General features: G+C 42.9%; 2 protein-coding genes across 3 annotated transcripts; one reads left to right on the top strand and one right to left on the bottom strand.

The window, feature by feature from the left end:
• Window positions 1–1336: 1336 nt before the first annotated feature.
• On the bottom strand, window positions 1337–11825 carry cep97 (centrosomal protein 97). Of its 2 annotated transcripts, none has more exons than XM_048979028.1 (11): window positions 11548–11825; window positions 11009–11151; window positions 10706–10864; window positions 10110–10211; window positions 9916–10029; window positions 9666–9832; window positions 9426–9590; window positions 9182–9345; window positions 8453–8957; window positions 3656–3731; window positions 1337–2356 (listed from the first exon to the last, which is right to left on the bottom strand). In XM_048979028.1, exons 1-11 carry the CDS (start codon window positions 11579–11581, stop codon window positions 1976–1978), a joined length of 2010 nt encoding a protein of 669 aa, XP_048834985.1. In that variant the 5' UTR covers window positions 11582–11825; the 3' UTR covers window positions 1337–1975. The 2 variants fall into 2 exon arrangements, with proteins under 2 accessions (XP_048834985.1, XP_048834986.1); XM_048979029.1 differs by lacking the exon at window positions 11548–11825 and adding an exon at window positions 11424–11539.
• An 85-nt stretch (window positions 11826–11910) lies between these two features.
• rpl24 (ribosomal protein L24) lies at window positions 11911–17582 on the top strand. The gene is made up of 6 exons (XM_048979078.1): window positions 11911–12289; window positions 12417–12492; window positions 12767–12877; window positions 13323–13459; window positions 13954–14017; window positions 17451–17582. Exons 1-6 carry the CDS (start codon window positions 12285–12287, stop codon window positions 17529–17531), a joined length of 474 nt encoding a protein of 157 aa, XP_048835035.1. The 5' UTR covers window positions 11911–12284; the 3' UTR covers window positions 17532–17582.
• Window positions 17583–25174: the final 7592 nt, after the last annotated feature.

Genomic DNA, 25174 nt, shown 5'->3' with positions numbered 1-25174 from the left:
CACAAGGATAAGCCTCTTATCATCTCATCCTTCTCTTTAATGTCACTAAGTGCCGTTGCTTCAGTTTTGGTGCAAATTGTCTCAGAATATGAACAGGTCCAGATATGTATCCATACAATGTGTCTGCAAGGCTTGGAAGAGATCGGAAAAATAATTTTTTTCAGTTATCATGCTGAAAAGATCAAATGTCTGAGGCTGCCCTTCTCTTTGCAATCCCCAAGTAGCTCTGATGCAATTTTGGTGCAATTTCTCTCAAAATGAGACTTTTCCCCCGATATTCACCTATACAATATGTCTGCAAAGTTTGAAAAAGGTCTGTCAAATACCTATAGCGTACAGCTACCATTTCCTACCTTTGCTGCCACACAACACTGCTGCTTCAAATGTCTCTCAAAATTAAATCAGGTGTAGATATTCATCCATTAATCATTTTTGTGAAGCAGTAATGAGATCCATTAAATAATTTTTGACTTAATATTCACAGGTCAAATGTCATTTGCACTTACCCTTCCATTTGCTTCCACTAAGAGATGTTGCTTCCAATTTGGGGTGATTTGTCTCAAAATTTGAGCGCTGCAGAGATCCACCGGTACAATGCCTCTGCAAAGTTTGAGGTAGCTCCATTTTTCACTTTATACATTATCAGCTTAACGAAAAAGTGTCTGCAGCGGTGGCAGACCGGTCTCCCATTGGGGGAATATAATTATTAGGTTTAATATGTAATTATGCTGTTCATACTGATAAAATGGCATGATATTGAAATTGCAAGTATATTGTACCATAATGTGTAAGGCAAACCCATCCATCCATCCATTTTCCAAACCGCTTATCCTACTGGGTCATGGGGGGTCCGGAGCCTATCCCGGAAGCAATGGGCACGAGGCAGGGAACCCAGAGTGGGGGGGGCCAGCCCATCACAGGGCACACTCACACACCAATCACACACACATGGGCAATTTAGCAACTCCAATTAGCCTCAGTATGTTTTTGGACTGTGGGGGGAAACCGGGGTACCCAGAGGAAACGAACCCGGGTCCCAAAGGTGTGAGGCAACAGTGCTAACCACTGCACCACCATGCTGCCCCAGTAAGGCAAACCATTCATACAAAAACAAGCAAATTACAAAAGTGTGGGGTAATTATAACTAACAGTCCAGTTATAAGGGTCCCTAGAAGCTTTTATTAAATCTTTCACTCATATCTAGCAAACAATCAAAAAGTAATAATTAAGAGGGCATTAGCTACACATCAAGTAGGACTCTCCCCTGAAGGGCAGGACAGTCCTATCTGGTTATACTTCTTTGAAGGAAAAGGAGTAATAACAGTGGAGCACAAGATTTCATATGTTCAGATGGAGCAACAAAGTTTTATTATAAAAAAAAGATATTGTGAGCAGCTTTACAGAACTTGGTGTGGATTAATGACAAGCCTGTGACTAAGTGCATTACCACTGCTTAACACGGATACCCAGTATTCCTTGAAATATCAAAGCTGACAACTTCCTAACATGCAGAAAATGCTGCAACTATAAGCTCGTCATGCAAAGAGGTACTATTAAGATAGGAGTACAGCTTGGCAAAAGGTGTTCCTCAGCATGCTGACATCAGGGGAATCCATGCAGACAAATGGTTGTCTCCATTTATTCCGATCACATACCTTCCTTACTGAGCCCACTTCGTACTGCATAAACCTCTAGGCCAGCTACTTATTGCATACAGCAGGCATTTGGCAATTCTTGGAGGTATCATTATTAAGACACAATTTGTGATTTTTACATGCATTATATATTATAAGACCATCACCGTGAAGATGGAATGCAGCTTTAGAGATGATTGGTCTTTTCAGTGTTGTTTGCAGCAGAGTATAGTTTCAGTTGCAGGACTTCAAACAGTCAATATGAATAATGAAATCCACATCAGGTTCCTCATCAGGGTTGTGGGGTCTGAAGAAATACCAGGCTTTTTTGTTGCTGGTACTTATTCATTAGGCTGCTCATCTTGGGGAGCTGGAGATAAGGGTAACCCTCTAATGCCACTGTCCCCCTCACTATTCTGCTCCTCATCCTCACACTGCTGAACAGAGCAGAGGTACTGCTGCAGAAGAATGCAGTCCTGATCCTCGACCTCAGTCTCCACAAAATCTCCAGGCTCGCTGCTTAGGATATCTATCACTCCATGTGGCAGCCCTGATGACTGAAAGCCCGAGTCAGGCAGGAACAAGGGACCAGGGGCAGGGTAAGGGGATGCAGCACTGCTGCAGTCTGGTGTAGGGGGCTCAACAGCAGCGGGCACAGGCATGCCCCCGAAAGCACCCAGACGCTCCTCCATACTGCGCTGCCATTCCTGCATAGATTGCAGCTGCAAACACACAGAAGACACTAGTCTGTTATTAAGTACAGCAATGTCTGTCTATGAATGTTAAGCCAAGCATCACGCTATTCCCAATACTGCTCTCTGTGGTGGAATGTGTCTTTGAACTCAAACTGCCAAACTGCTAAAACTAAGCACATCTTCCTAAAATCTCTGACAATCCAGTCGCACAACAAAAACCTATATTAAAATGGCATGCTTTTTTATCCACTATGGTGCCAACTTTATTAAGGAGCTTACAGAATAAGTAGAAATGCTCCGTTTACGATGTTCCACTTACTTATTTAGACTATGACGGCGTGATAGCAATGCACATTCAGTAGTTAACTTTGAATTTTGATCTGATCCTAGGCTAGATATACGCTGTACAATACTTTCTACCAATGCTGGCCTTTGGCAGCATCCACCCAGCCATGCATCCAGTCTCTGTAACAATTACGAACGTAAACATCTCTTACAGTGTTAAACAGCATATAAACTTCTATTAATTTACTTTTCAGTTACTTGTATTTAGTTACAATCGTTGTTAATATACTTGTTTAGCGACAATAGTTCTTTACTTATATTAATTTTTTCAATATCATATTCTATTTAGGTTACATTGGAACAAAAACCAACAAGCACATGTAGTAACATTTCATATACTCATTCTGACTACCTGTAACTACTTCTCTTTGAAGGGATGTGTAATCGTGAATTAATGAGCAGAAAAGACAGAGAAATAAAGTGCAAATATACGGATAGTAGAGCTATATCAATACTGCAATTCATTGATATATTCAATTTGTCATGATTTTGCATTGATATTTTGAACCTTTACATCTATAAATGATTGCAGTACTGGTTAACTTTGGTAGAGTCAAATGTTTCACTTTACAACTTTTTACAACATTTGCTGATTAAAAATATGCTGTTTGTGTAACAGATGCTATGTGCACTGCAATGCAAAAATGCAGTGAAGTGTTGACTTCCGAAACAATAAAATCAGATCTTTCGTTCTAAAATGTTTTTTCCATATGTGCCATTTTAAACAAATGTGTGCAAATAAATGCAGTCACCCTTGGCCGAGAAAAAGGTGTTAATGACTGTGAAATAAATTTGGCCCGTTTTAAAATTTCAGTAGTTCCACTAATTCAAACCTGGAATGTTATCCATCTGGATACAATGGTAATATTGTGATGCATTGTGACATATTGAATCGTGACACTGGTATCGTGATCAGGAATGTACCATTGGCTAGTTGGCAATACCTGGCCCTAACTGGTTGTATGATTCCTAAGGACTCACCTGTTTCCACAGAAACTTCACAGCCTCCTCTTGTACCATCCTCTGTAATCTCTCCTCCTCCTGCTGTTTACGTACACTGCATATATAAAATTTCAGTAGTTCCATTAATGGTTATATAATACACACACACACACACACACACACACACACACACACACGAGTTACATAACATTGCTAGCTACAATTGTTTTGGGAAATGTACCCCAAGTCAGCAGAGGAGTAGTAAACAACATCACTAAGTCTATGATAATGACATTCATAAAAGGCTTTTGTACTGCCAGTAGCTTAATTTTGGTTAGCTAAAGAAATAAATACTTAAAGTAATTAAAAACCTTCAGTTCAAATTCATCACAAACAACAAAATTTATGAGCTGCTCCACTTACAGTTTGGAGTCCTTGATAAAAAATTGCATCACAAAGCTAGTATTGTAAAATCACTTATTGACTGATGAAAATTACAATGTTCTTGTTAGAATGCTAAAAACAAAGTTATGTCTATCTTAATATTGTGCCTAGACTCAAGTGGAAGTATTACAGTTACGCGTAGCAAAGCAGAAAGATCACAATCTAAAATAATGATAAAGATACAACATGATAAATACGTAAACCAGTAGCATAGTTGTTTATTACCAAGGATGCAAAAAACTGGTGCACAAGGATACATTTGCCGGGGAATTTTAACCTTTATACTACTAATGTGTACTTCATTTGCGATATAAAGTATAAAATGCATAGTAATTGCTTGTCATAACAGCGCAAATGCATGCAGAATAAGTATGCATTTGTGCTGTTGCAAATAGAAATTGTCACATGTATCGCTTTACATGGCAAATGCATGCTTGCACACCAATTATGTGTATCAAGATTATGTACTCCACATAATTGTATGTGTTATACTTCTACACGACTGGCAGTACAGTAGGTTTCTTTACACAATCATCACCACAAATAAGTGAGTAATGCGTTGCACTACAAATTTTTCTGCTGTTACTTTTAGACAACTGTCATGTACATGTGGTCCACCGTTGACTGAAACATTGTTATGCGGCGCATGACTGTAGAGATGCTGGTTCTGTGTGAGCCATCACAGTGCCTCACTTTAAACCAGACAATCAAAGCAGAGCTCATCAATATATTAATGAGCCCAGCAAAAAATGTAAACAAGTCTGTTCCATTCAATGACCAAATAATAGGGTTGTAAATGGGCCTGTAAAACCAATTCTCAGAATCGGAATCAGAATCAGCTTTTATTGTGGGCATTTTTCTACCAGCGTTTCCATACCTTCTATGTAGGTACCAGAAAATAATTTCAAATACTGTAAAAATGCATTCTATGGCATTCCTCTGTTCAGAAGACCACAGTACTTTAGTTTCCGTTCATTAATTTTAAATGACGGGGTCCCTTGGTGGGCATTATCCCTTACTTCTCAGCATGAGAAATACATGGTGTGGTGTGTGGGTATGAGCATGTGAACTGTTTCAAATGCATGTCAATGCTTGAGACTTGAGAGCCCTGAAAGACCAAATGGTTGATTCTCCCATCACACACACACACACAAGTCAAAAAAGCTTTTAAAAAAAATTGCATACTTAAGCGTATTCTCCCCAGTCAGCACAGACACACCCAATGCACTTAAACCAAAAAAGAAGCCACAGTGTATTATTCAGTGTAATAAATGCATCAAACTAGAAGAGGGGGTTATGCACTCAGTTATTTTGGCAACAAGTAAAATGTGGAACCTGGACTACTGTACTTACATTGTGAACCTAATTTAAATCAACAGAAACCATCTATTTTGAAAATGAAATCATGGCGGAAGCCTACTACACTCATATTAGGTCATTCTCACAAACCTGAGAATCCTTCAACAAAAAACTAAATGTTGCAGTGAAATACAGCATTTGAATTTAGTGCAGAGCCACTGACAGTACTTTATTAGGTACACTAAAATTATGGAATTTATAACTCTGATTTAATGATTCTTTAACCATTTTACCTAAATAAAACTGCAACAGTAGTTGCAGAGGTCAAAACACAAACTAGATAACATGTTTTTAAATCTTTCAACTTTACTACAAGTAACCCACAGCAGACAATCAATTAGTATAAGCTGTATGTTCATATCTTTACTCCACAACTGATTACTACACCAGAAGCAAAATCAACATCATAGACAATAATGAGTCTGTCCAACAAATTTTAGAAGGTAGAGAAAACTGATGTTACGATAATGAATTTGTAAGAATCGTGCATATTGTAAAAACGAATACATATAGTTTGGCTTTTTCCCCCTCTTCATTCAGAACAATTCCGTAAACAAGCAAATACAACTTCGACTGGTCAGATGAAACAAAAATGGACCTTATTGGCTATAAACATTCCAGGCGGGTTTGGCGTAAAAAGGATGGCTATAATGAAAAGAACCTCTGCCAGGAAACGAAAAATGGGCCGTCACTGGATCTTCCAGCAGGCATATATGATCCTAAGCACATCAAATCAACACAAAAATGGTTAACTGACCACAGAATCAAGCTTCTGTCATGACCATCTCAGTCCCTTGACCTGAACCCCATTGAAAACCTATGGGCTGAGCTGAAGAGTAGAGTGCACAAGAGAGGGCCTAGGACCCAGGATGATCTGGAGATATTCTGTAAAGAGGAATGGTCTCAGTATTCGGTATTCTCCAATCTAATTTAGAATTAGAATTTAATGATTAATTGTCATTGTTGACACACCATACGAGCGTAGCACACAGTGCACAACAACGAAATGTGTTCTCTGCGTTTAACCCATATGTGACAATGTGACATAGCAGGGGCCAGCTAATTCAGCGCCTGGGGAGCAGTGCTTGGGGGCAGTACCTTGCTCAGAGTACCTCGATGGTGCTGTGCTGGTCGTGGATTCGAAAGTGCGCTTCCCACCACTGCTAATATGTTATAGGAGAAGACAAAGTGCTGTTATAAGGGATGTTGTACAGAGTATTAAATGCTGTGGTGCCAATAATTGTGCCATATGTGTTTTTGTTGAAAATAATCATTTCTTGATGAAGGATTTGTTTTTCTGTGAAAAAAAAAATATTTCAATAAAAAGTTGGATTTCTCTCTTTTTTTTCAGTGTGAGATGAAGCTACTTCACCAAAAGGTGGATTTATTCTAACCCTTTTTATAAATCTTTACAAGGGGTGCCAATAATTGTGGAGTGCACTGTATTTATATATACTGGTCATAGAAAATCTTGGGATGTCATCTTAATTTTCTAAAAATGTGGCTTCTGATGAGCCACACCTTCTCTCAGGCAAATACCAGGAACAGGTGTGGCTCATCAGAAGCTGGGTATGATAGAAAACCTACTGGATAATAGCTCTCCAGAACCGGAGTTGGAGACCCCTGAAATAAAGTAATGATTCTTGTTACAAAACCAGTAAATTAACTATATTTTTACTGAGTTAAGAAGCAGACATCCCAAAATGGTCTCAAAAATGGAATTATTGTGTTTGACTGCATAGTACGGCATGACGTAATACAGCCCTTTAGACGACGTAGTGAAAAATGCACTTAAGTCAGTGGCAAAATGTGCTTAAAAGGTTATATAAATACATACATTTTGGCGTCTCTCTATACAAAGTGTGTGAGAAGTGCCCTTAAACCCCACACTTAAGTCAATGAGAGAATACACTTAAGTGTGTGGGAGAATCCACCCCCAAGTATCTTCTATACTGTATATGGCATTTCCTTCCTATACGGCCACAAGGCACTGCTGCTGTATTTTTGCAGCAATTAGTCTATATTGTAATCAATTTCTTTGAAACCAAGTGTAGATTTTCATCCATATGTTTTTGTGAAGCAGTAGTAAGATCCAAATATTTTCATTTATCACATTCATTAGGTAAAATGCCATCTGCCGCTAAGCAGCATTGTTTCAATTTTAGAGAGCCAACTGAAATTTTACGTTAAAAAAAAAAAATTGAAAAAGATTCTTTAAATTGGGGGCGGCATGGTGGTGCAGTGGTTAGCACTGTTGCCTCACACCTCTGGGACCCGGGTTCGAGTCTCCGCCTGGGTCACGTGTGTGGAGTTTGCATGTCCTCCCCATGTCGTCGTGGGGTTTCCTCCGGGTACTCCGGTTTCCCCCCCACAGTCCAAAAACATGCTGAGGCTAATTGGAGTTGCTAAAATTGCCCATAGGTGTGCATGTGTGTGTGAATGGTGTATGAGTGTGCCCTGTGATGGGCTGGCCCCCCATCCTGGGTTGTTGCCTGCCTCGTGCCCATTGCTTCCGGGATAGGTTCCAGACCCCCCGCAACCCAGTAGGATAAGCGGTTTGGAAAATGGATGGATGGACGAATGCTGTAATAATACCAAGTGTCAAAACTGCTCTTTTCTTTGATATCACTAAGTAGTACTGCTTCAATATTGTGGTGTCCATCTCAAAATTTAATCACTTCCAGATTTAACTAGGGGCTGGAACCTAACCTAACAGCATGGGGCAAAGAACTGTGGTACACACTGGATGGGATGTCAGACCATCAAAGGGCACACATACACTCACATGCCCAGTCATACACTATGGGCAATTTAATAAAGCCTAATGCACCTGCACTGAAGTTCCTTCCCCGGCTCAAGAGGACAGTCTGCATGTATCTGCTCCCATACTATATTACTCAAATAGACTTGTGTTCTTGTTAATTTAAGTGCTTTAGAGCAACTGGGCTGCAAAATACAAGAATATTGAAAGTGAAATCACACTGCTTTGCGAGTAAGAGAAACTTTTTCCAATAAGGAGAAAATTTTGCTCACCATTCCAGCTCGGTCGAAAGGAAGGTTATGTGTTCTTGCATCCTGCGCAATCGGATCTCAGCCCGGACCTCTCTAGCCTGCAGATGGTGCCGTCGGGTCCAGTAGCCACGCCACCATGCTTGGATCTTCAGCGCAGCTTCTGCAGCCTCACACCGTTGTGCTTGTTGCAGGCTCACTTCCACGACGGTGCAATCTGAGCAGTCACCTAGGACCAACTCTTTTTCAGGTTCTGTGTAAGGATACTCCTGACCAGTCCCTGCGTCTGTGCTTTCAGTAGCTAAGGAGACAGGCTCATCCATCTCTCTCTTTGTGGATGACATGGTCACAGGTGGGTGCAGTAAGGCAGAGTCAGAGGAGAGTAGGCTGAAGCTAAGCTTATCCTCATCCGTTTGCACATCCTCCAGGTACAGAGTCTCCCCGCAAGATGCAGGGGTGGGGCCACAAGGAGCTATACTGTAGGAATGATCACCTGCCACCCATGTGTTCACCTTTAAAGCTGGCTCAGCTGAAGACAAGTACACAAAGACACAAACACAGAAAGAGAAGAATAAAGAGATTCTTGTTGAACTTATGTAGATATGTAAAAGGCTTAAAAAAAAAAAAACAAAAACAATCAGAAGCTTTCATGCCAATAGCAGCCTTTGTGGAATTCAAAAACTACAGCATGTATATAGAGATTAAACTTATTGCTTGTTTTATAGGATTGAGCAGGACTGCTGTGACACACACCTATCTGTTTCCAGGACACTCCTGTCTCAGGTGTGGCTGGCCTATCCTTCAGCCCAGACTGCTGGACATGGCGAGGGCGCTGCTGTTCTACATCCAGCTGCATGGGCCGCACTGGGTTCTGGGATACTCTCTGGGTCTGCTGCAGCAGCTGTCTTTGATGAAGCCTGTGGTATAACACACAACATTCTGGGATACGATCACATGACACCATAAGCATGGCATTCTGGGATCCACACTCACTCACCTCTGTTTACTAAGAATTTTCTCCAGTTTAGCATCCTCTGCAGACTGGAGTGCAGATGCAGAGGTGAGGGGGCAGACAGTAGCCAGGTACTGTACCAGCTGCGCATGCTGCCCAGGCCGGAACAAGCGACCTTTACCCTGACTGTAGAGCCACTCCGCTTTTAGCCTTAAATAAAGAGCAGAGCAATTGTATACTGGTGTAGAGGTATATGCAACAGCATGGTCATTTACAGACATTTACCCTTCTTTCTGTGACACTATGTATCCATCCAGGATCTTCAGACTCAGGCACCAGCTGATGATGTATGGCCGGCAGTCGTATCCAGGCAAGGATGGTGTGGACAACACACAGGGATTACTCATGACAGACAGCTGTTCCAGCTCTGGAAGGGATGCCAAGTAGGACACCTTAAAAGGGCCAAAGTGTACAAAGTGACTGAGTGAGGGGCAGAAAATGACTTAAGTGACATGTCTGAGTGTCTCTCTGTTACCTCATTAAGGTCTCTGATCTCATTTTCAGCGAGGGAGAGAACATGGAGGCTGGGAGGCAGGTGTGCTGGGCCAGTGCGTAGTGTAGTGATGATATTCCCATGCAAGAGGAGTGTCTATGGTACATATGACATGTCAAACGCAGACCTTGCCCAGACTATGGGTTTCTTTTAGAGAATGAGCACTGCCTCCTGACCTTCAAAATGGAGAGCTTGGAAAGGTCACCGATCTGAGAGATGTTGTTGTCAGAAAGGTCTAGGTGCTGAAGTGCTGAGCAGTTGCTGAGCTGATCCATGACCTAAAACATGGTTATCAAAGCAGGGTCACACACAGGGGTACAATATACTGTAGGTGTCACATAAGCTATGTTCACATTACAAGCCTCATTGTTCAATTCTGATTTTTTCCTCAGATCGTATTTGCCTCTCTTAACAGTTCACTTTCACAATTACATGTGTCCTGTATCTAACTGTAATGTGAACGCATCTGTTCTTCAAAATGGCACACATGTACACACTGATATATTTCGTCACAGCTGTAGCTCTCCTCCATTGTTGTTTTACTGCACTGTTGGCGCTGGCTGATGATGACAGAGCTCAGTGCCTGTGTACGTGTCTAACCTAGGACCACATATTGCAAGTGACTCAAATCTTGTTTGAAAAGATCAGGTTTCTGATCTTAGCTCTGAAAATATCAAATAGCTCTGAAAATATCAAATATGTGTCACGTCATGGCAAAAAAAAAAATGATTTGGATGTAGCCTTAATCATATGGTATAGATAGTACCATTACCTTGATATTGTTCCCAGCCAGGTTGAGCCACTCCAGATGCACCAAATCCTTCAGTCCCTCAATATAACCAATGCTGTTGTTGGGCAGGTTTAGCACCCTGAGTTCAGTAAGGCGGGATACACCCATCATCCGGACAAGCCGGTTATTGGCCACAGAGAGCTGCCACATAACAATGGAAAGAAGTTTACATAAGTTTAAAGCAGGAACACAATCAGCACTAACATGAGAAATGTCCGTCTAGCACAGTTTAACAAAAATGGGCCTGTAATCCCCACAGCCAGATCAGCATACTCAGACTAGTACCTGCTGAAGCCTGTGACTCTTGTCCAGGTGCTCCAGCTTGATGATATGATTGTGGTCCAGGATAAGTGTGTGGGTGTCCTCCTGACATGGAAAATCTGGCTCCAACTTTTGAAGGCTTTGAGCTGATAAGTCAAGTGTGGGGCCTGATGAGATCAGACAAAATTAGATTGTTCACTACCAAACCTAAAGTATGACCAAAAGACTATAGTTAAACAGAAAAAAATACAATACAATACAATACAATATACTATTTAGGTTGTGGTGAAAACATTTTATACTACATAATTCTTATTTAACAGTTTACTTGTCTTTACAGAACATACAGGATTCTGACAATACCTGACTGTGACCCTCTCATTAATTAAAGATAACATGCCTAATGATGTTTCCAAGGTATATAAAATACGTTGCCCACCACAGATTTACTTGCCCACCAATGCATCAGAATGTACGTTCGTTGTCAAGTTGTAGTAAAATAGGACGGTAACGGTATATTTATAGGACAATCCCAAAATCAGAGACCATAATGAAATACTGACCACTGTTGTCTGGAGTTAGACTTGATACTCCCATGTTTACACAAGTTCAGTCGATGATTCGTTACAAAGAAATGCTTGCCTCGGTCAATATTGTTATTGACTATTGTTCAACGACTCATTCGCACAAACGGAACTCTTCGTTATGTAATTTGAAACAACTCGATTCCTCAAAACACGACAATAAACATTAGCACTTTAGCTGATTTATCCAATTTCATACAGAATAAACAGATCCTTTTCAAAAACAGCCGGATGTACATATATATTTTTTTTTCGGAGGGGGGAGATTGCGGGTTAAACGTTATATTGGGAGTTGTAGTCCATTAACGGCGATCCTCCAAGGTAACTATAAGTTAAACTACAGTCGGTGACACACCTGATAGTAAACATATATTTAGCTTTATATTGCAGGAGTATATAAATTGAACCTTCTCTATATCAGAATTTAACTAATGCGTCTTTTGTGCCTTCCGTTTATCTGTCCTCTTAATTATCGATTATCGATTGCCATGCTTTTCGCTTGTTTTAACGCTAGGAAACAGGAGTCAGTGCACTCTTCCGTTATATGAATATTATGCAGTATTATTTAAAAACAAGTTGCTATTTCCTAAAATGTATACAATTACATATATGTGATTTCATGCTGAAACATACAGAAAATAAAAATAAGCATTTCTTCCAAACTTATTATTTACTACCCAGAATCCTCTTTTTCTTTTCCTGCCTTTGCAGCCGCCATGAAGTGAGTGTTTTTGAAGACTATCTGGAGGCATTTAAGCTTTCTTTTCTTAAACAAATGCATATCTGCTGTCTGTACTACTTACTAGTATATAATAAACCAATAACCGTATTTAATCTTTCTGCTACAGGGTCGAACTCTGCAGTTTCAGTGGGTATAAAATCTATCCTGGCCACGGCCGACGTTATGCAAGGATAGATGGAAAGGTAATAGCCGCCACAGCCTGTATCTGACACCTTGTTGTATTAATTCAGTCGTTGCACTGGCAAAAAAGCTCTGTCTTGCTTTTGTCACACTACAGTAGCTGTGTTTCTGTTATCAGCAGGAGTGCCTCCGTTCAGTCATTTGTTCAAGAGTTTAGCAGTGTTATAACTCTGGCATGCTAAGAGCTGGATTGTAGTTGTTACTGATAGGCAGTAATCGGTGTAGACTTTCTTTGATGCTTTCTATGGATCGTAACAATCCCTCTCCCTGATGCAGGTCTTCCAGTTCCTTAACGCTAAGTGTGAGTCAGCTTTCCTGGCCAAGAGAAACCCCAGGCAGATCAACTGGACTGTGCTTTACAGGCGCAAGCACAAGAAGGGCCAATCTGTAAGTCACCTGCTGCTTATTTTTTATTTTTCTGTTTGACAGTGCTGCCTTACAGCTCTGCATTCTGTCCAGTAAGAGCTTTTAGTTGTATGAGACCAGGAGCCTCTGTCATGACCGGACTTCTTGCTTAGTTGGATAACTTGTCGGATTTAGGGTACCCTTACATGGATGTCATCTTCATTCAGTTACACTTAACCCAGACTACCTTAAATCTGATAATTTATCTGGCTAAACAAGAATGTTGATTTGTGATGCAGGCCCCAGTTGGTTGCTGTATGGTAGATGTGTATTGTTCCCTGGTCCTCCTGTAAAAGGTAAATGAACAGATGGTGGTACTGATTGTTTTAGTGAGTTATAAGCTTAATACCCTTTAACAATTAATTTAAATACAATGAATTATTGCAATGAATTAGTCTTTGATAGCTGTGTCTCCCTGTCCTGAAAGGAAGATGTGACAAAGAAGCGTACCCGCCGTGCTGTGAAATGTCAGAGGGCCATCACCGGTGCCTCCCTGGCTGAAATCTTGGCCAAGCGCAACCAGAAGCCTGAGGTGCGCAAGGCCTTGCGGGAGCAGGCCATTAGGTGAGTGTCCTGCCACTGTGTCCCTGGGGCATCATTCTGATCTCAGAAATGTTTACCATAGTTAAGGATTAATTATCTGCATAAGATTGGTGTGAGTGATGGGGGTGGCGGTGGGTAGTTCAGCTTGTTAGAACTAAATGCTTGTGATCAGAAGGTCATTGGTTCAAATCCCAAGGCCTGCAGACTGATGGCACAGTTGGGTCTTTAGCAAGGCCGTTACCCCCAGCTCCAGGGGTGCTGCATGCATGCTGACTGACCCTTTTCTGTGGTCCCAAAGCTTGGTGTCACCTGTGTATTTGTCTGTGTGTCTTGGGGAAAGCAAGATGGGATAGACGGTTTCCCTACAGGATCAGTTTGGTGTTCTGGGTTAAAGCAAGTGTAATTGTTTTTTAAACTAGTGATCATGTTTTTTTTGTTTGTGTGTGAAAGGCATTGGTGCTTTATATGTCTTTTCTGTTTTCCCCCCATATTTGACTGACATATTGTATGACCAGGGCTGCAAAGGAAGCCAAGAAGGCCAAGCAGGCAAACAAGAATCAAACAGCAATAGCTGCAAAGGTCAGATCGTGTTACTCATCTTTAAAGGTGTTACTGCATACTCACATTTGACCCGATTGCCTTGTACCCCACCCAAGTACGCACCTGGTGGTGGCATGCATTTTTATACCACATCAAAACAGTACAGCTACTGGATTGCTATTGAAGGGCAAAGGGTTCAGTTTGTAATGCATCATTTTGGTTGCTTTGTGTTTGTCGTGTTGTATTCTTATGATATGTATGATAAATTTTCGGCTTTTAATCATAACCACTGATACCAAACGTGTAAAAATTCTGTGTACGTTTATCATTAAGTTTTAAGTTTGTGCTAAAAGACAAGGTATTTATGCATGCCATTATAATAGCCCTGACATGACCTAAGTGTGATATGTACCTAAAAAAGTGTCACAAAAGAATTTAATAAAATGTTTCCTTGAAGTGTACCCAATTTGTTATAAAATGTCTAACGTTGAAATATTAGATGCTAATAAAAAAAAAGGTATGTTCTCAGCATCATACATTCAGTGTGGTCTTGTGGACAGTACTAAAAGAAATATCTTTATATATAATAAATATCAGCTTGAAGAGTAGAATGTGTGAATAGCACATGAAGTCCAAATATCTCATGGTACAAAAAGAAGACGTGAGCGTGCAATTGTGTATGTGGTTTTTGGAGATGCTACAGTGCACTTCGCGTATATACACAATGTACTACCTGTGGAAAAAAACTGCTCTGCTATGGGTACAAACAAGCAGAGAAATTTAGATACAGAATATGTAAAGTTCAATTTTGATTATCAGACAGTTCGAGAGTCTGTCATTCAAGTGGTTACTTTAATATATTACAAACACTTTCACAATAGGTATGAAGTCATTTCTAGCTAATAATTTCACGCAGATGCTTACAGCTGCATCACTCAAGGACCTTCTTTCCTACATATTACATGTGGCATCGTGTTTATGGCATCATTATTATTATTATTATTATGCATTTCAATTTTGCACATTGTATAACACGTTGGGTATACTTCAAGTTAACATTCTTTAATTCTTTTGTGACACATATATTGCGCTTGCCTCACTTTAGGGTAATTACAATGGCCTGCACAAATAATTAGTCTTTCTGAAAATCATCACACTTTCTGACCTTATCACGGATTTTAATGAAACTTGGCATGCTGATTTGGTCACATGAGTAACTCATGAATCTGAAATTAAGCGAGTCTTGGATCATTATTGAAAGAGATTTAAGCGAACAAAATTTTAACTTTTTTTGGGGGAGCTATGACTTTGACTGGCTATATTTACCTTAATGTAAGCTGCACAGAATTGGTCTTTATATTGTTTTAAAGCTATTGTCCAGCTCTATAAAATAATATGCCATCCCCATTTGAATAATTACTATGTATTAACTGATTAAAATATAAAAAATTCAGTAACAAGAAACCTATATTTCAAAATTGATGAATTTTTTACTAAAGTTAGATCATAATATCATGATCATCTTCAGAAAATTTGGTTTTTGGGTTGTTGCTGAGATATTACTTATGTGAAATGTGTATCAAAGCTACAGTTCCTTACAATGCTGTTAGCAGTAGCAGAATAGCAGTTAGTGATCAATGCATGATACAGGGTTATTATTTTTATGACAACTACTATTGCCAGAACTAACTGTGGAAATATAATTTAAATTGAAAATATGTATAAAAAAATGCTGTTAAAAATGAATAAAAGAACAATATTGCCAAAGTGACGGAAAAAAAGAGAATTCTTGGTGCAATCAGAATAGTTTATTTTCCTCTTTAGTTTACACTTTTGACACTGGTCTACTGAAAAGGGTCCTCATTTGTCAAAAACCTGAAAAACCAACAAAAATAAACAAACTAGATAGGCTTTTAGGCTACTAGGGCAAGGAAAGAATTTCAACATTGGTGTAATAATGCATAAGTTCCATACAAGCAATACTGTTTAAAGGGAAGGAGGGAATGTAAGAACATAAACTATTGCTATATGCTCAATTTATAGTCTATCAGAGCCTTTGATGCAGCTATTGTGCCTTTGCTTGAAATTGTGTATGTCCGCCCTGTTGCTGTCACAGTTTCAGCTACTAAAAGCACATACTGATGATCCATACAGTAACAAGTCTATCAGGATGGCATAGGAATGAATAGGATGGAGATGGTCCATGAGGATGTAAAAAGCTCAGTCTCAATTCTCCAGTGCTGGGCATAGTTTCTTCAACACAACCTAGCCACCGATTATCATCATATGCAGCCACGACATAACCTTAGATGCTTGCAAAGTCGAGTGATTCCCTCAGTGTGTACTTATACTGCACCGATTTGCACACCTCACTCACCTCTGATGAATGCAGGGCATTTATTAGCCTTATTTACTAGCCATGTAGGACTTTTCAATAGTATGGCAAGTTCAGGTGTCTGCAATGACGTTAATGAAGCTTCTATTAAATTTCATTGTAACATATTTGTAACCTTAATTGATGTTAGTACTTACACCTGTGCTTGTTATACTATTTCATGTCAGTTTGGCTGCCATTAAAAAGGCCCATTAGTGATATGAAATCATGTGATGCTACCTTTATGTCAAGATACCTCATTAACAACTTAAAAGCCAAAGATCACATTTTCTAGAGATGTTCATGACATTATGGTCTTGCTTTAGTAAAAAAAATGATCAATTTTGAAATATAGGTTTTAAATATAGGTGGTGAACGCACAGCTCTGGACATTCTAAGCATGATCAATTTGCTAGTGTCCTCATTGCTGTGGTACGTGTCCAGGGAAAATCTGAATAATTTATATTATCATTATTAATAAAAAATATATAAATACAACACGTTGTGCGCATGTGCAAATTATGTGGCTTGACCGGGGAAATATGAACGTTTCCATGTACACATATGCAAAGTGAATAAGCTTATTGTGTTTGTGTTGAGAACTATGAACCAGCTTTTAGAAAGCTGCCCTTGTAATGTGTTCACACACTTTCTAAGTATGGTTCATTTTCACTAGTGAGCCTTCAGTTGATATGGATGGTCCCAAGAAATTATCTGGAATAAAGAAGCTATATAATTATGATAGCGACAGATCTTGTCACATGAGGCAGGATAGCATAGAATTACTGTTTTGTTGTCTTTTGGCTAGAGATCATAATTGTTGGGTCCAGATTTGCATGCCTCCAAGGTTAAAGGACTTAAGGTATTGCCCTCCAGTCTAGATAGGATAGCTTCACACTGCATACGTAGCGTAAACTGGCTGCTATAGTGAACCATGGTGTACTACAGTGATAGGAGTGGAGCCTAGGGACTGCAATTTTGAAATGTAATGTTTCTGTGGAAAATCTGCTCTCTGTGCATTAATCATCTTAGGATATGGGTGATGCCACAGTTTTCTGCTTTCTATTCTGATTCAGTTTGTAATGGTGATTTCTACAGGCTCCTACCAAGGCTGCTCTCAAGCAGAAAATCGCCAAGCCCATGAAAGCCAGTGCCCCTCGTGTTGGAGGAAAGCGGTAATTTTGGTGCTGGAGATCGGCAGTCAATAAACTCAATAATACTGTTCCCCTTTTTGATTGTGTTTGCTGGATTTTTTTATGTATGTATTTTGATGGATTTTGATGTATGTACAATGAAATTTGCAGATCATGGTGCTAAAAACTACTTTTTGTCAGGTTGATGCATAAAGATACTTAACCAGGTGCAAATGATTATCAGAGTTTTTCATCTGCCCATTCTTAGTCTTGTTTGTACCCCATCTCTATTAACAGAGCCCTCCATTTATGAAAATATCAAAGTAGGATGGTTTCAGGAAAAATATGGAAAAATAGTAGCTGGAGTGAAATAGGAATTTCTAGATATTAGAAAGTTTATCGATATCTCTTTATTTTTTTTCAATTCAGTTTTATTTATATAGTGCATTTTCACATTACATTGTCTCAAATCACTTTACATTATCCCTGCCGAAAACACACTATACAAATAGGCCTTCCACATTTACTTGATGCAATATCTGTGTCTGTTGAAATTATATGACCACAAAAAAAATGGATTCATGTTTGATGTGGGCCAGTACTCACGTGTACACGATACCAGCACCTCTTTGTTTTTATTTTCAGAGTACCGGCACCTTTCAATATGTTCTGGTACTGAATACCAGCACCTTTTACTGAATAACAAGGGGAATATCAATACCCGTTGGTGATAAACTCCACCATAGTAAGAATTAGTGGAAAGCAATAACATAAACATAAAGAAATAGTATAATAAAATAGTGTAATAAGGACCCCCCCCCCAAGTAAAGTTAAACTGAAAATAAAGAGAAAGCAAGGTAAACCAGATATACTATATTGGCAAAAGTATTGGGACACCTGCCTTTACACATACGACCCTTAATGACGTCCCATTCTTAATACATAGGCTTTAATATGGAGTTGGCCCACCCTTTGCAGCTTCAACTCTACTGGGAAGGTTGTCCACAATTTATAGAGTGTCTTTATGGGTATTTTTGGCCATTCTTTCAGGAGAGCATTTGTGAGGTCAGGCACTGATGTTGGACGAGAAGGCATGGCTCGCAGCCTCCACTCTAATTCATCCCAAAAGTGTTCTATCAGGTTGAGGTCAGGGCTCCGTGTAGGTCAGTCAAGGTTCTTTGTACCACACACCAAACTCACTCATCTGTGACCTTGCTTTGTGCACTGGTGCGCAGCCATACTGAAACAGAAAGGGGCCATCCTCAAACTGTTCCCACAAAGTTGGGAGCACGAAATTGTCCAAAATGGCTTTGAATACTGCAGTATTAAGAGTTCCTTTACCTGGAAATAAGGGGCTAAGTGCAACCCCTGGAAAAACACTCCCACACCATAATCCCCCCTCCACCAAACTTTACACTTGGCACAATACAGTCAGGCAAGTACCGTTCTGGCAACTGCCAAACCCAGACTCGTCCATCATATTGCCAGACAGAGAAGCATGATTTGTTACTCCAGAGAACACGTCTCCACTGCTCGAGTCCAGTGGCAACATGCTTTACACCACTGCATCTGCTGCTTTGCATTGTGCATCGTCCATGGAAATCCATTCCATGAAGTTCTCTGCACACTGTTCTTGAGCTAATCTGAAGGCCACATGAAGTTTGGAGGTCTGTAGTTATTGCTTCTACAGAGAGTTACCGACTTCTGCACACTGCGCCTCAGCATGCATTGCCCCCACTCCAATTTTACGTGACCTACCACTTCATGGCTGAGTTGTTCCCAATTGCTTCCAAGACCATTAACAGTTGACTGTTGAATATTTAGTAGTGGTACAAAGGTTGAATTCACTGAGCTCCTGAGAGTGACTCATTCTTTTACCAATTTTTGTAGAAGCAGTATGCATGACTAAGTGCTTGATTTTTGTATACCTGTGGCTATGGAAGTGATTGAAACACCTAAATTAAATGATTTGAAGGGGTGTCCCGAAACGTTTGGCAATATAGTGTCCCCCTTTGCATTGCCAGCTTATTGTGGGGGATGGGTTTGCATGCCTCAGTGACCCTGGGGGCTATGTTGTCGGGGGTGATTGCCCCTGGTAGGGTCTCCCAAGGCATAAAGGTCCCAGTTGAGGGGCCAGACAAAGAGCAACCCGAAAAATCCCTTAATTAGAAAAAATAATAGCATGGTCTTGTTTCCCTCACCTGGACTAGGGTCACCGGGGCTCCAACCTGGAGCCAGGCCTGGGTGAGGAGCCCGTGGGCGAGCGCCTGGTGGCCAGGCCTTGGGCCTTGGGGCCTAGCCAGACCCAGTTCAAAAGAGGTATGGTGGATCATCCCCAGATGGGCCCACCATCCGGGAGGAATTCAAGTGTATCGGAGTCTCGTTCACGAGTGACGTTACAGCTGTCAATTTAATGTCCTGAATGTGGTACCAGAACATAACAAACACACACACACATCGTACTCTATGGGTGTTTGATCTTTGAGCCATGGAAATTTACAGTGCTGTGAAAAGTAAGTACACCACTTGACCTGAAAATATAACACTTTTACATTTAGTAACCATTTACCTAATTAAACAACAAAAACAGATTTGTTTTTGTATAGCGCGTTTTCACAACATTACATGAACTCAAAACGCTTTACAGCATCCCTGCCCAAAGCCCCCAGTGAGTAAGCCAGAGGCGATGGTGGCAAGGAAAAACTCTATGAGGAAGAAACCTTGGGAGGGACCAGACTCAAAGGGAGAGCCCATCCTCCAGTGGGCAGCAGAGGAAGCCCTAACCAGACTCAAAGGGGGAGCCCGTCCTCCAGTGGGCAGCAGAGGAAGCCCTAACCCTAACCAGACTGAAAGGGAGAGCCCATCCTCCAGGGGGCAGCAGAGGAAGCCCTAACCCTAACCAGACTCAAAGGGGGAGCCCGTCCTCCAGTGGGCAGCAGAAGAAGCCCTAATCCTAACCAGACCCAAAGGGGGAGCCCGTCCTCCAGTGGGCAGCAGAGGAAGCCCTAACCCTAACCAGACTCAAAGGGAGAGCCCGTCCTCCAGTGGGCAGCAGAGGAAGCCCTAACCCTAACCAGACTCAAAGGGGGAGCCCGTCCTCCAGTGGGCAGCAGAGGAAGCCCTAACCCTAACCAGACTCAAAGGGGGAGCCCGTCCTCCAGTGGGCAGCAGAGGAAGCCCTAACCCTAACCAGACTCAAAGGGAGAGCCCGTCCTCCAGGGGGCAGCAGAGGAAGCCCTAACCCTAACCAGACTCAAAGGGGGAGCCTGTCCTCCAGTGGGCAGCAGAGGAAGCCCTAACCAGACTCAAAGGGGGAGCCCATCCTCCAGGGGGCAGCAGAGGAAGCCCTAATCCTAACCAGACCCAAAGGGGGAGCCCGTCCTCCAGTGGGCAGCAGAGGAAGCCCTAACCCTAACCAGACTCAAAGGGGGAGTCTATCCTCCAGGGGGCAGCAGAGGAAGCCCTAACCCTAACCAGACTCAAAGGGGGAGCCCGTCCTCCAGTGGGCAGCAGAGGAAGCCCTAAACCTAACCAGACCCAAAGGGGGAACCCGTCCTCCAGTGGGCAGCAGAGGAAGCCCTAACCCTAACCAGACTCAAAGGGGGAGTCTATCCTCCAGGGGGCAGCAGAGGAAGCCCTAACCCTAACCAGACTCAAAGGGGGAGCCTGTCCTCCAGTGGGCAGCAGAGGAAGCCCTAAACCTAACCAGACCCAAAGGGGGAACCCGTCCTCCAGTGGGCAGCAGAGGAAGCCCTAACCCTAACCAGACTCAAAGGGGGAGCCCGTCCTCCAGTGGGCAGCAGAGGAAGCCCTAACCCTAACCAGACTCAAAGGGGGAGCCCGTCCTCCAGTGGGCAGCAGAGGAAGCCCTAACCCTAACCAGACTCAAAGGGAGAGCCCGTCCTCCAGGGGGCAGCAGAGGAAGCCCTAACCCTAACCAGACTCAAAGGGGGAGCCCGTCCTCCAGTGGGCAGCAGAGGAAGCCCTAACCCTAACCAGACTCAAAGGGGGAGCCCGTCCTCCAGTGGGCAGCAGAGGAAGCCCTAACCCTATCCAGACTCAAAGGGGGAGCCCGTCCTCCAGGGGCCGGCAGGGAGAGTCAAATTGGAGAGATGGCTAAGTGGCAGGTCACACAGTCTAAGTCATAAAATATGAGTCACTACCGGGTAGCAGGGACGTGATGAAAAGCCAGTGTTGGCATTCATTCAGCTTGCTGGGCAACCAGTAGTAAGCCAGCCGATCATACATGGAGGACAACACAGGCAGAAGGGCGAGCTGGACAAAGGGACGTCATGCATAGTAGAGACATCGCATGTTACAGGGTGTGCAGGATATCTTGATAAATTGGGGTCTCCAGGCAGCATACCCCAGGAGGTGTAGGGAAAAAAAATATGGAATTAGTCAAAGTAGAGGAGACAATAGGCAGTGCTAACAGTTAGGTGAGTGCAATATGTAAGTGCAATGTATACGTTACAGCAGATATGGCTATGGCAGCATAAGTAGGAGGGAGAGGCAAGTAGGAATGCAGACATGGGGAGTCCCTGAATGTCAGCACTCCAATTCCACAAGGGGGTGTGAAGCTAGAGTGACAGCACTGACAGCTCAGTTTATCCAAAGCCAGTGGCACCAATCCCCACCCAGCTCTACACCTCACACTATAGATATAAGTGGGGGTGAACAATTACCTAAAGTAGGACTAGAGTCCCATAGGCTAGACTGAATAAGTTTGTTTTTAGTCTAGACTTGAATATTGAGAGTGAGGCTGAATCCCTCACATCTGGTGGAAAACCATTCCACAGCTGAGGAGCTCTGTAGGAGAAAGCTCTGCAGCCTGCCATAGCTCTTTCTACCACAGGTACTAACATATCCTGCGTCTTGAGAATGAAGCAAGCGTGGAGGGTTGTATGAGGTCAGCAGATCACTAAGGTATTCTGATGCAAGGCCATTCAGTGCTTTATAAGTCAATAGCAGTATTTTATGTGGCGATTCCAAATGCACGATTCCACCGCTAAATCTACCGTTGGAGACGCTACGGATCCTAGGCGAGGCAGCGAAGCACAGCTGGCCGAAACGCAAGCGCTGCTCACGCAAACAAAAGCGAGGAAAGCGCGCGGGCGCTAGCGCGAGGCTAAAAGCTAACCCCGTCCGACCGGCACTTCCATCTGTCCTCCTCTCCAACGTCCGCTCACTGGACAACAAGATGGACTATCTCTGGCTCCAGCAGGCAAGCGAACGTGAGATAAAGAACTGCTGCATCTTTATTTTCACGGAAACGTGGCTGAACGCGGGCATCGCGGACTCCGCTATCCAGCTAAAGGAGTTAGTATGCTATCGGCCCGATAGAGAACCCTCATTGTCCGGTAAGAGCCGCGGAGGCGGTGTGTACATCTACATTAAGAAACTCTGGTGCACGAACTCAATTGAATGAATTGACTCGCCACTGCTCACCACAGATAGTTTTTGGTGATAAAGTGCCGCCCGTTCTACCTGCCGAGAGAATTCTCCGTGGTGCTAGTTATAGCCGTGTACCTGCCACCTAGCGTGAATGCTAACCAGGCGCTAGCCGAACTTCATGAGGCTGTTAATAAACTCCAGACTGTGCACCCGGACGGCTTTCTCATCATCGCTGGCGACTTCAACCACGCAGACCTGAAGTTAGTTCTCCCCAAATTCCATCAACATGTGGACTTTGCTACGAGGGGGGAGAACTGCCTGGACAAAGTTTACACCAACGTGCGTGGTGCCTACAAAGCAACAGCGTGCCCACACATCGGCTCTTCTGACCACACGACGGTGATGCTACTGCCCACATACTTCTCTCTGCTAAAACGCACAAGACCTTCCAAAAAAACCGTCAGAGTCTGGCCCAGTGGAGCTGTCTCAGCAATCCAGGACTGCTTTGAGTGCACGGACTGGGATGTTTTTAAAGAGGCAGCGACGCTCAATGGTTGCATCAATCTGGACGAGTTTGCAGAATCTGTGACCTGCTACATCAGCAAGTGCATAGAGGATGTTACTGTCCTTAAGAACATAACCACCAGAGCCAACGAGAAACCCTGGTTCACAGCACAGGTGCGTGCACGGCTAAGAGAGAGAGACGCTGCTTTCAGGTCTGGGAACAAAGTTGCTCTTAAAACAGCCAGAGCAAACCTCTCTCGCTCCATCCGACAGGCAAAGCGAGCACACACACAAAAGATCCACAACCACTTCAGGGACACAAAAGACTCGCAGTCTATGGCAAGGCATCCAGGCTGTCTCTCAATACAAGCCAGCACCAAGCAGCTGTGAGGGAGATGCCACACTTCCTGAGGAGCTGAACAAGTTCTATGCACGATTCGACGCATTGAACAACACACATATGTCGAAAGCCACGCCTCCCATCACTGACAAGATCATCTCTCTGCCTGCAGCCGATGTGAGGAGAACTTTTGCCAAAGTCAACCCACGGAAGGCTGCCGGTCCAGACAACATTCCTGCTCGCGTGCTCAGAGATTGCGCTGATCAGCTGGCTGAAGTCTTCTCAGACATCTTCAACACATCACTGAGCCAGATGATCATCCCAGCATGCTTCAAATCCACCACCATCATCCCAGTGCCAAAGAAGTCTTCAGTCTCCTGCCTGAATGACTACCGTCCCATCGCTCTGACACCCATCGCCATGAAGTGCTTCGAAAGACTCGTCATGTCGCAGGTGAAAAGCAACCTCCCCCGATCACTGGATCGCACAAATAGGTCAACCGAGGACGCCATATACACCGCACTTCACCTTTCCCTCTCTCATCTGGACAATAAAGACTCTTACGTGCGACTACTGTTCATAGACTTTAGTTCAGCCTTCAACACCATCATTCCACAAAGACTGTGTGTGAAACTGAGCGGATTGGGACTGAGCACCTCACTCTGCAACTGGATTCTGGATTTTCTCTCAGAGGCCTCAGTCTGTTCGAATCAACAACAGCGTCTCCAGCACCATCAGACTGAGCACAGGTGCTCCTCAGGGCTGTGTTCTCAGTCCACTTCTTTTCACACTCCTGACCCATGACTGCACTGCCCTACACAGCTCAAACCACATCATCAAATTCGCAGACGATACGACGGTGGTGGGACTCATCAGCAACAACGATGAGTCGGCGTATAGAGATGAGGTTCAGCAGCTGTCCACGTGGTGCAGTGAAAACAACCTGTCGTTGAATGTGGACAAAACCAAGGAAATGGTTGTCGACTTCAGGAGACCTCGCCCCAGCCACACACCACTCAGCATCCACGGTTCCACGGTTGAGATGGTAAAAAACACCAAGTTCCTGGGAGTTCACATCTCAGACGACCTCACCTGGACGACCAACACCACCTCCATCACCAAAAAGGCCCAGCAACGTCTCCACTTCCTGAGACGGCTTAAGCGAGCCAACCTCCCACCTCCCACCCTCACCGTGTTCTACAGGGGCACCATAGAGAGTGTCCTGACCAGCTGCATCTCCGACTGGTTTGGAAACAGCACGGTTTCTGATAACCGACGGCTTCAAAGGATCATCAAAGCAGCTGGGAACATCATCGGTGCGTCCATCGCTGCAAGACATATTCAACAAGCGCTGCATCAGGAGGGCCTCCTGCATCGTGCTTGACTCCTCTCATCCTTCACACGGACTCTTCACACTCCTCCCATCTGGCAGACGCTATCGCAGCATCAGG

Source organism: Brienomyrus brachyistius, chromosome 16 (genome assembly GCF_023856365.1).
Source record: "Brienomyrus brachyistius isolate T26 chromosome 16, BBRACH_0.4, whole genome shotgun sequence".
Taxonomy (NCBI): Eukaryota; Metazoa; Chordata; class Actinopteri; order Osteoglossiformes; family Mormyridae; genus Brienomyrus; species Brienomyrus brachyistius.
Note: the sequence above shows the minus strand (reverse complement) of the source record. Positions and strands in the feature narration are given on the sequence as shown.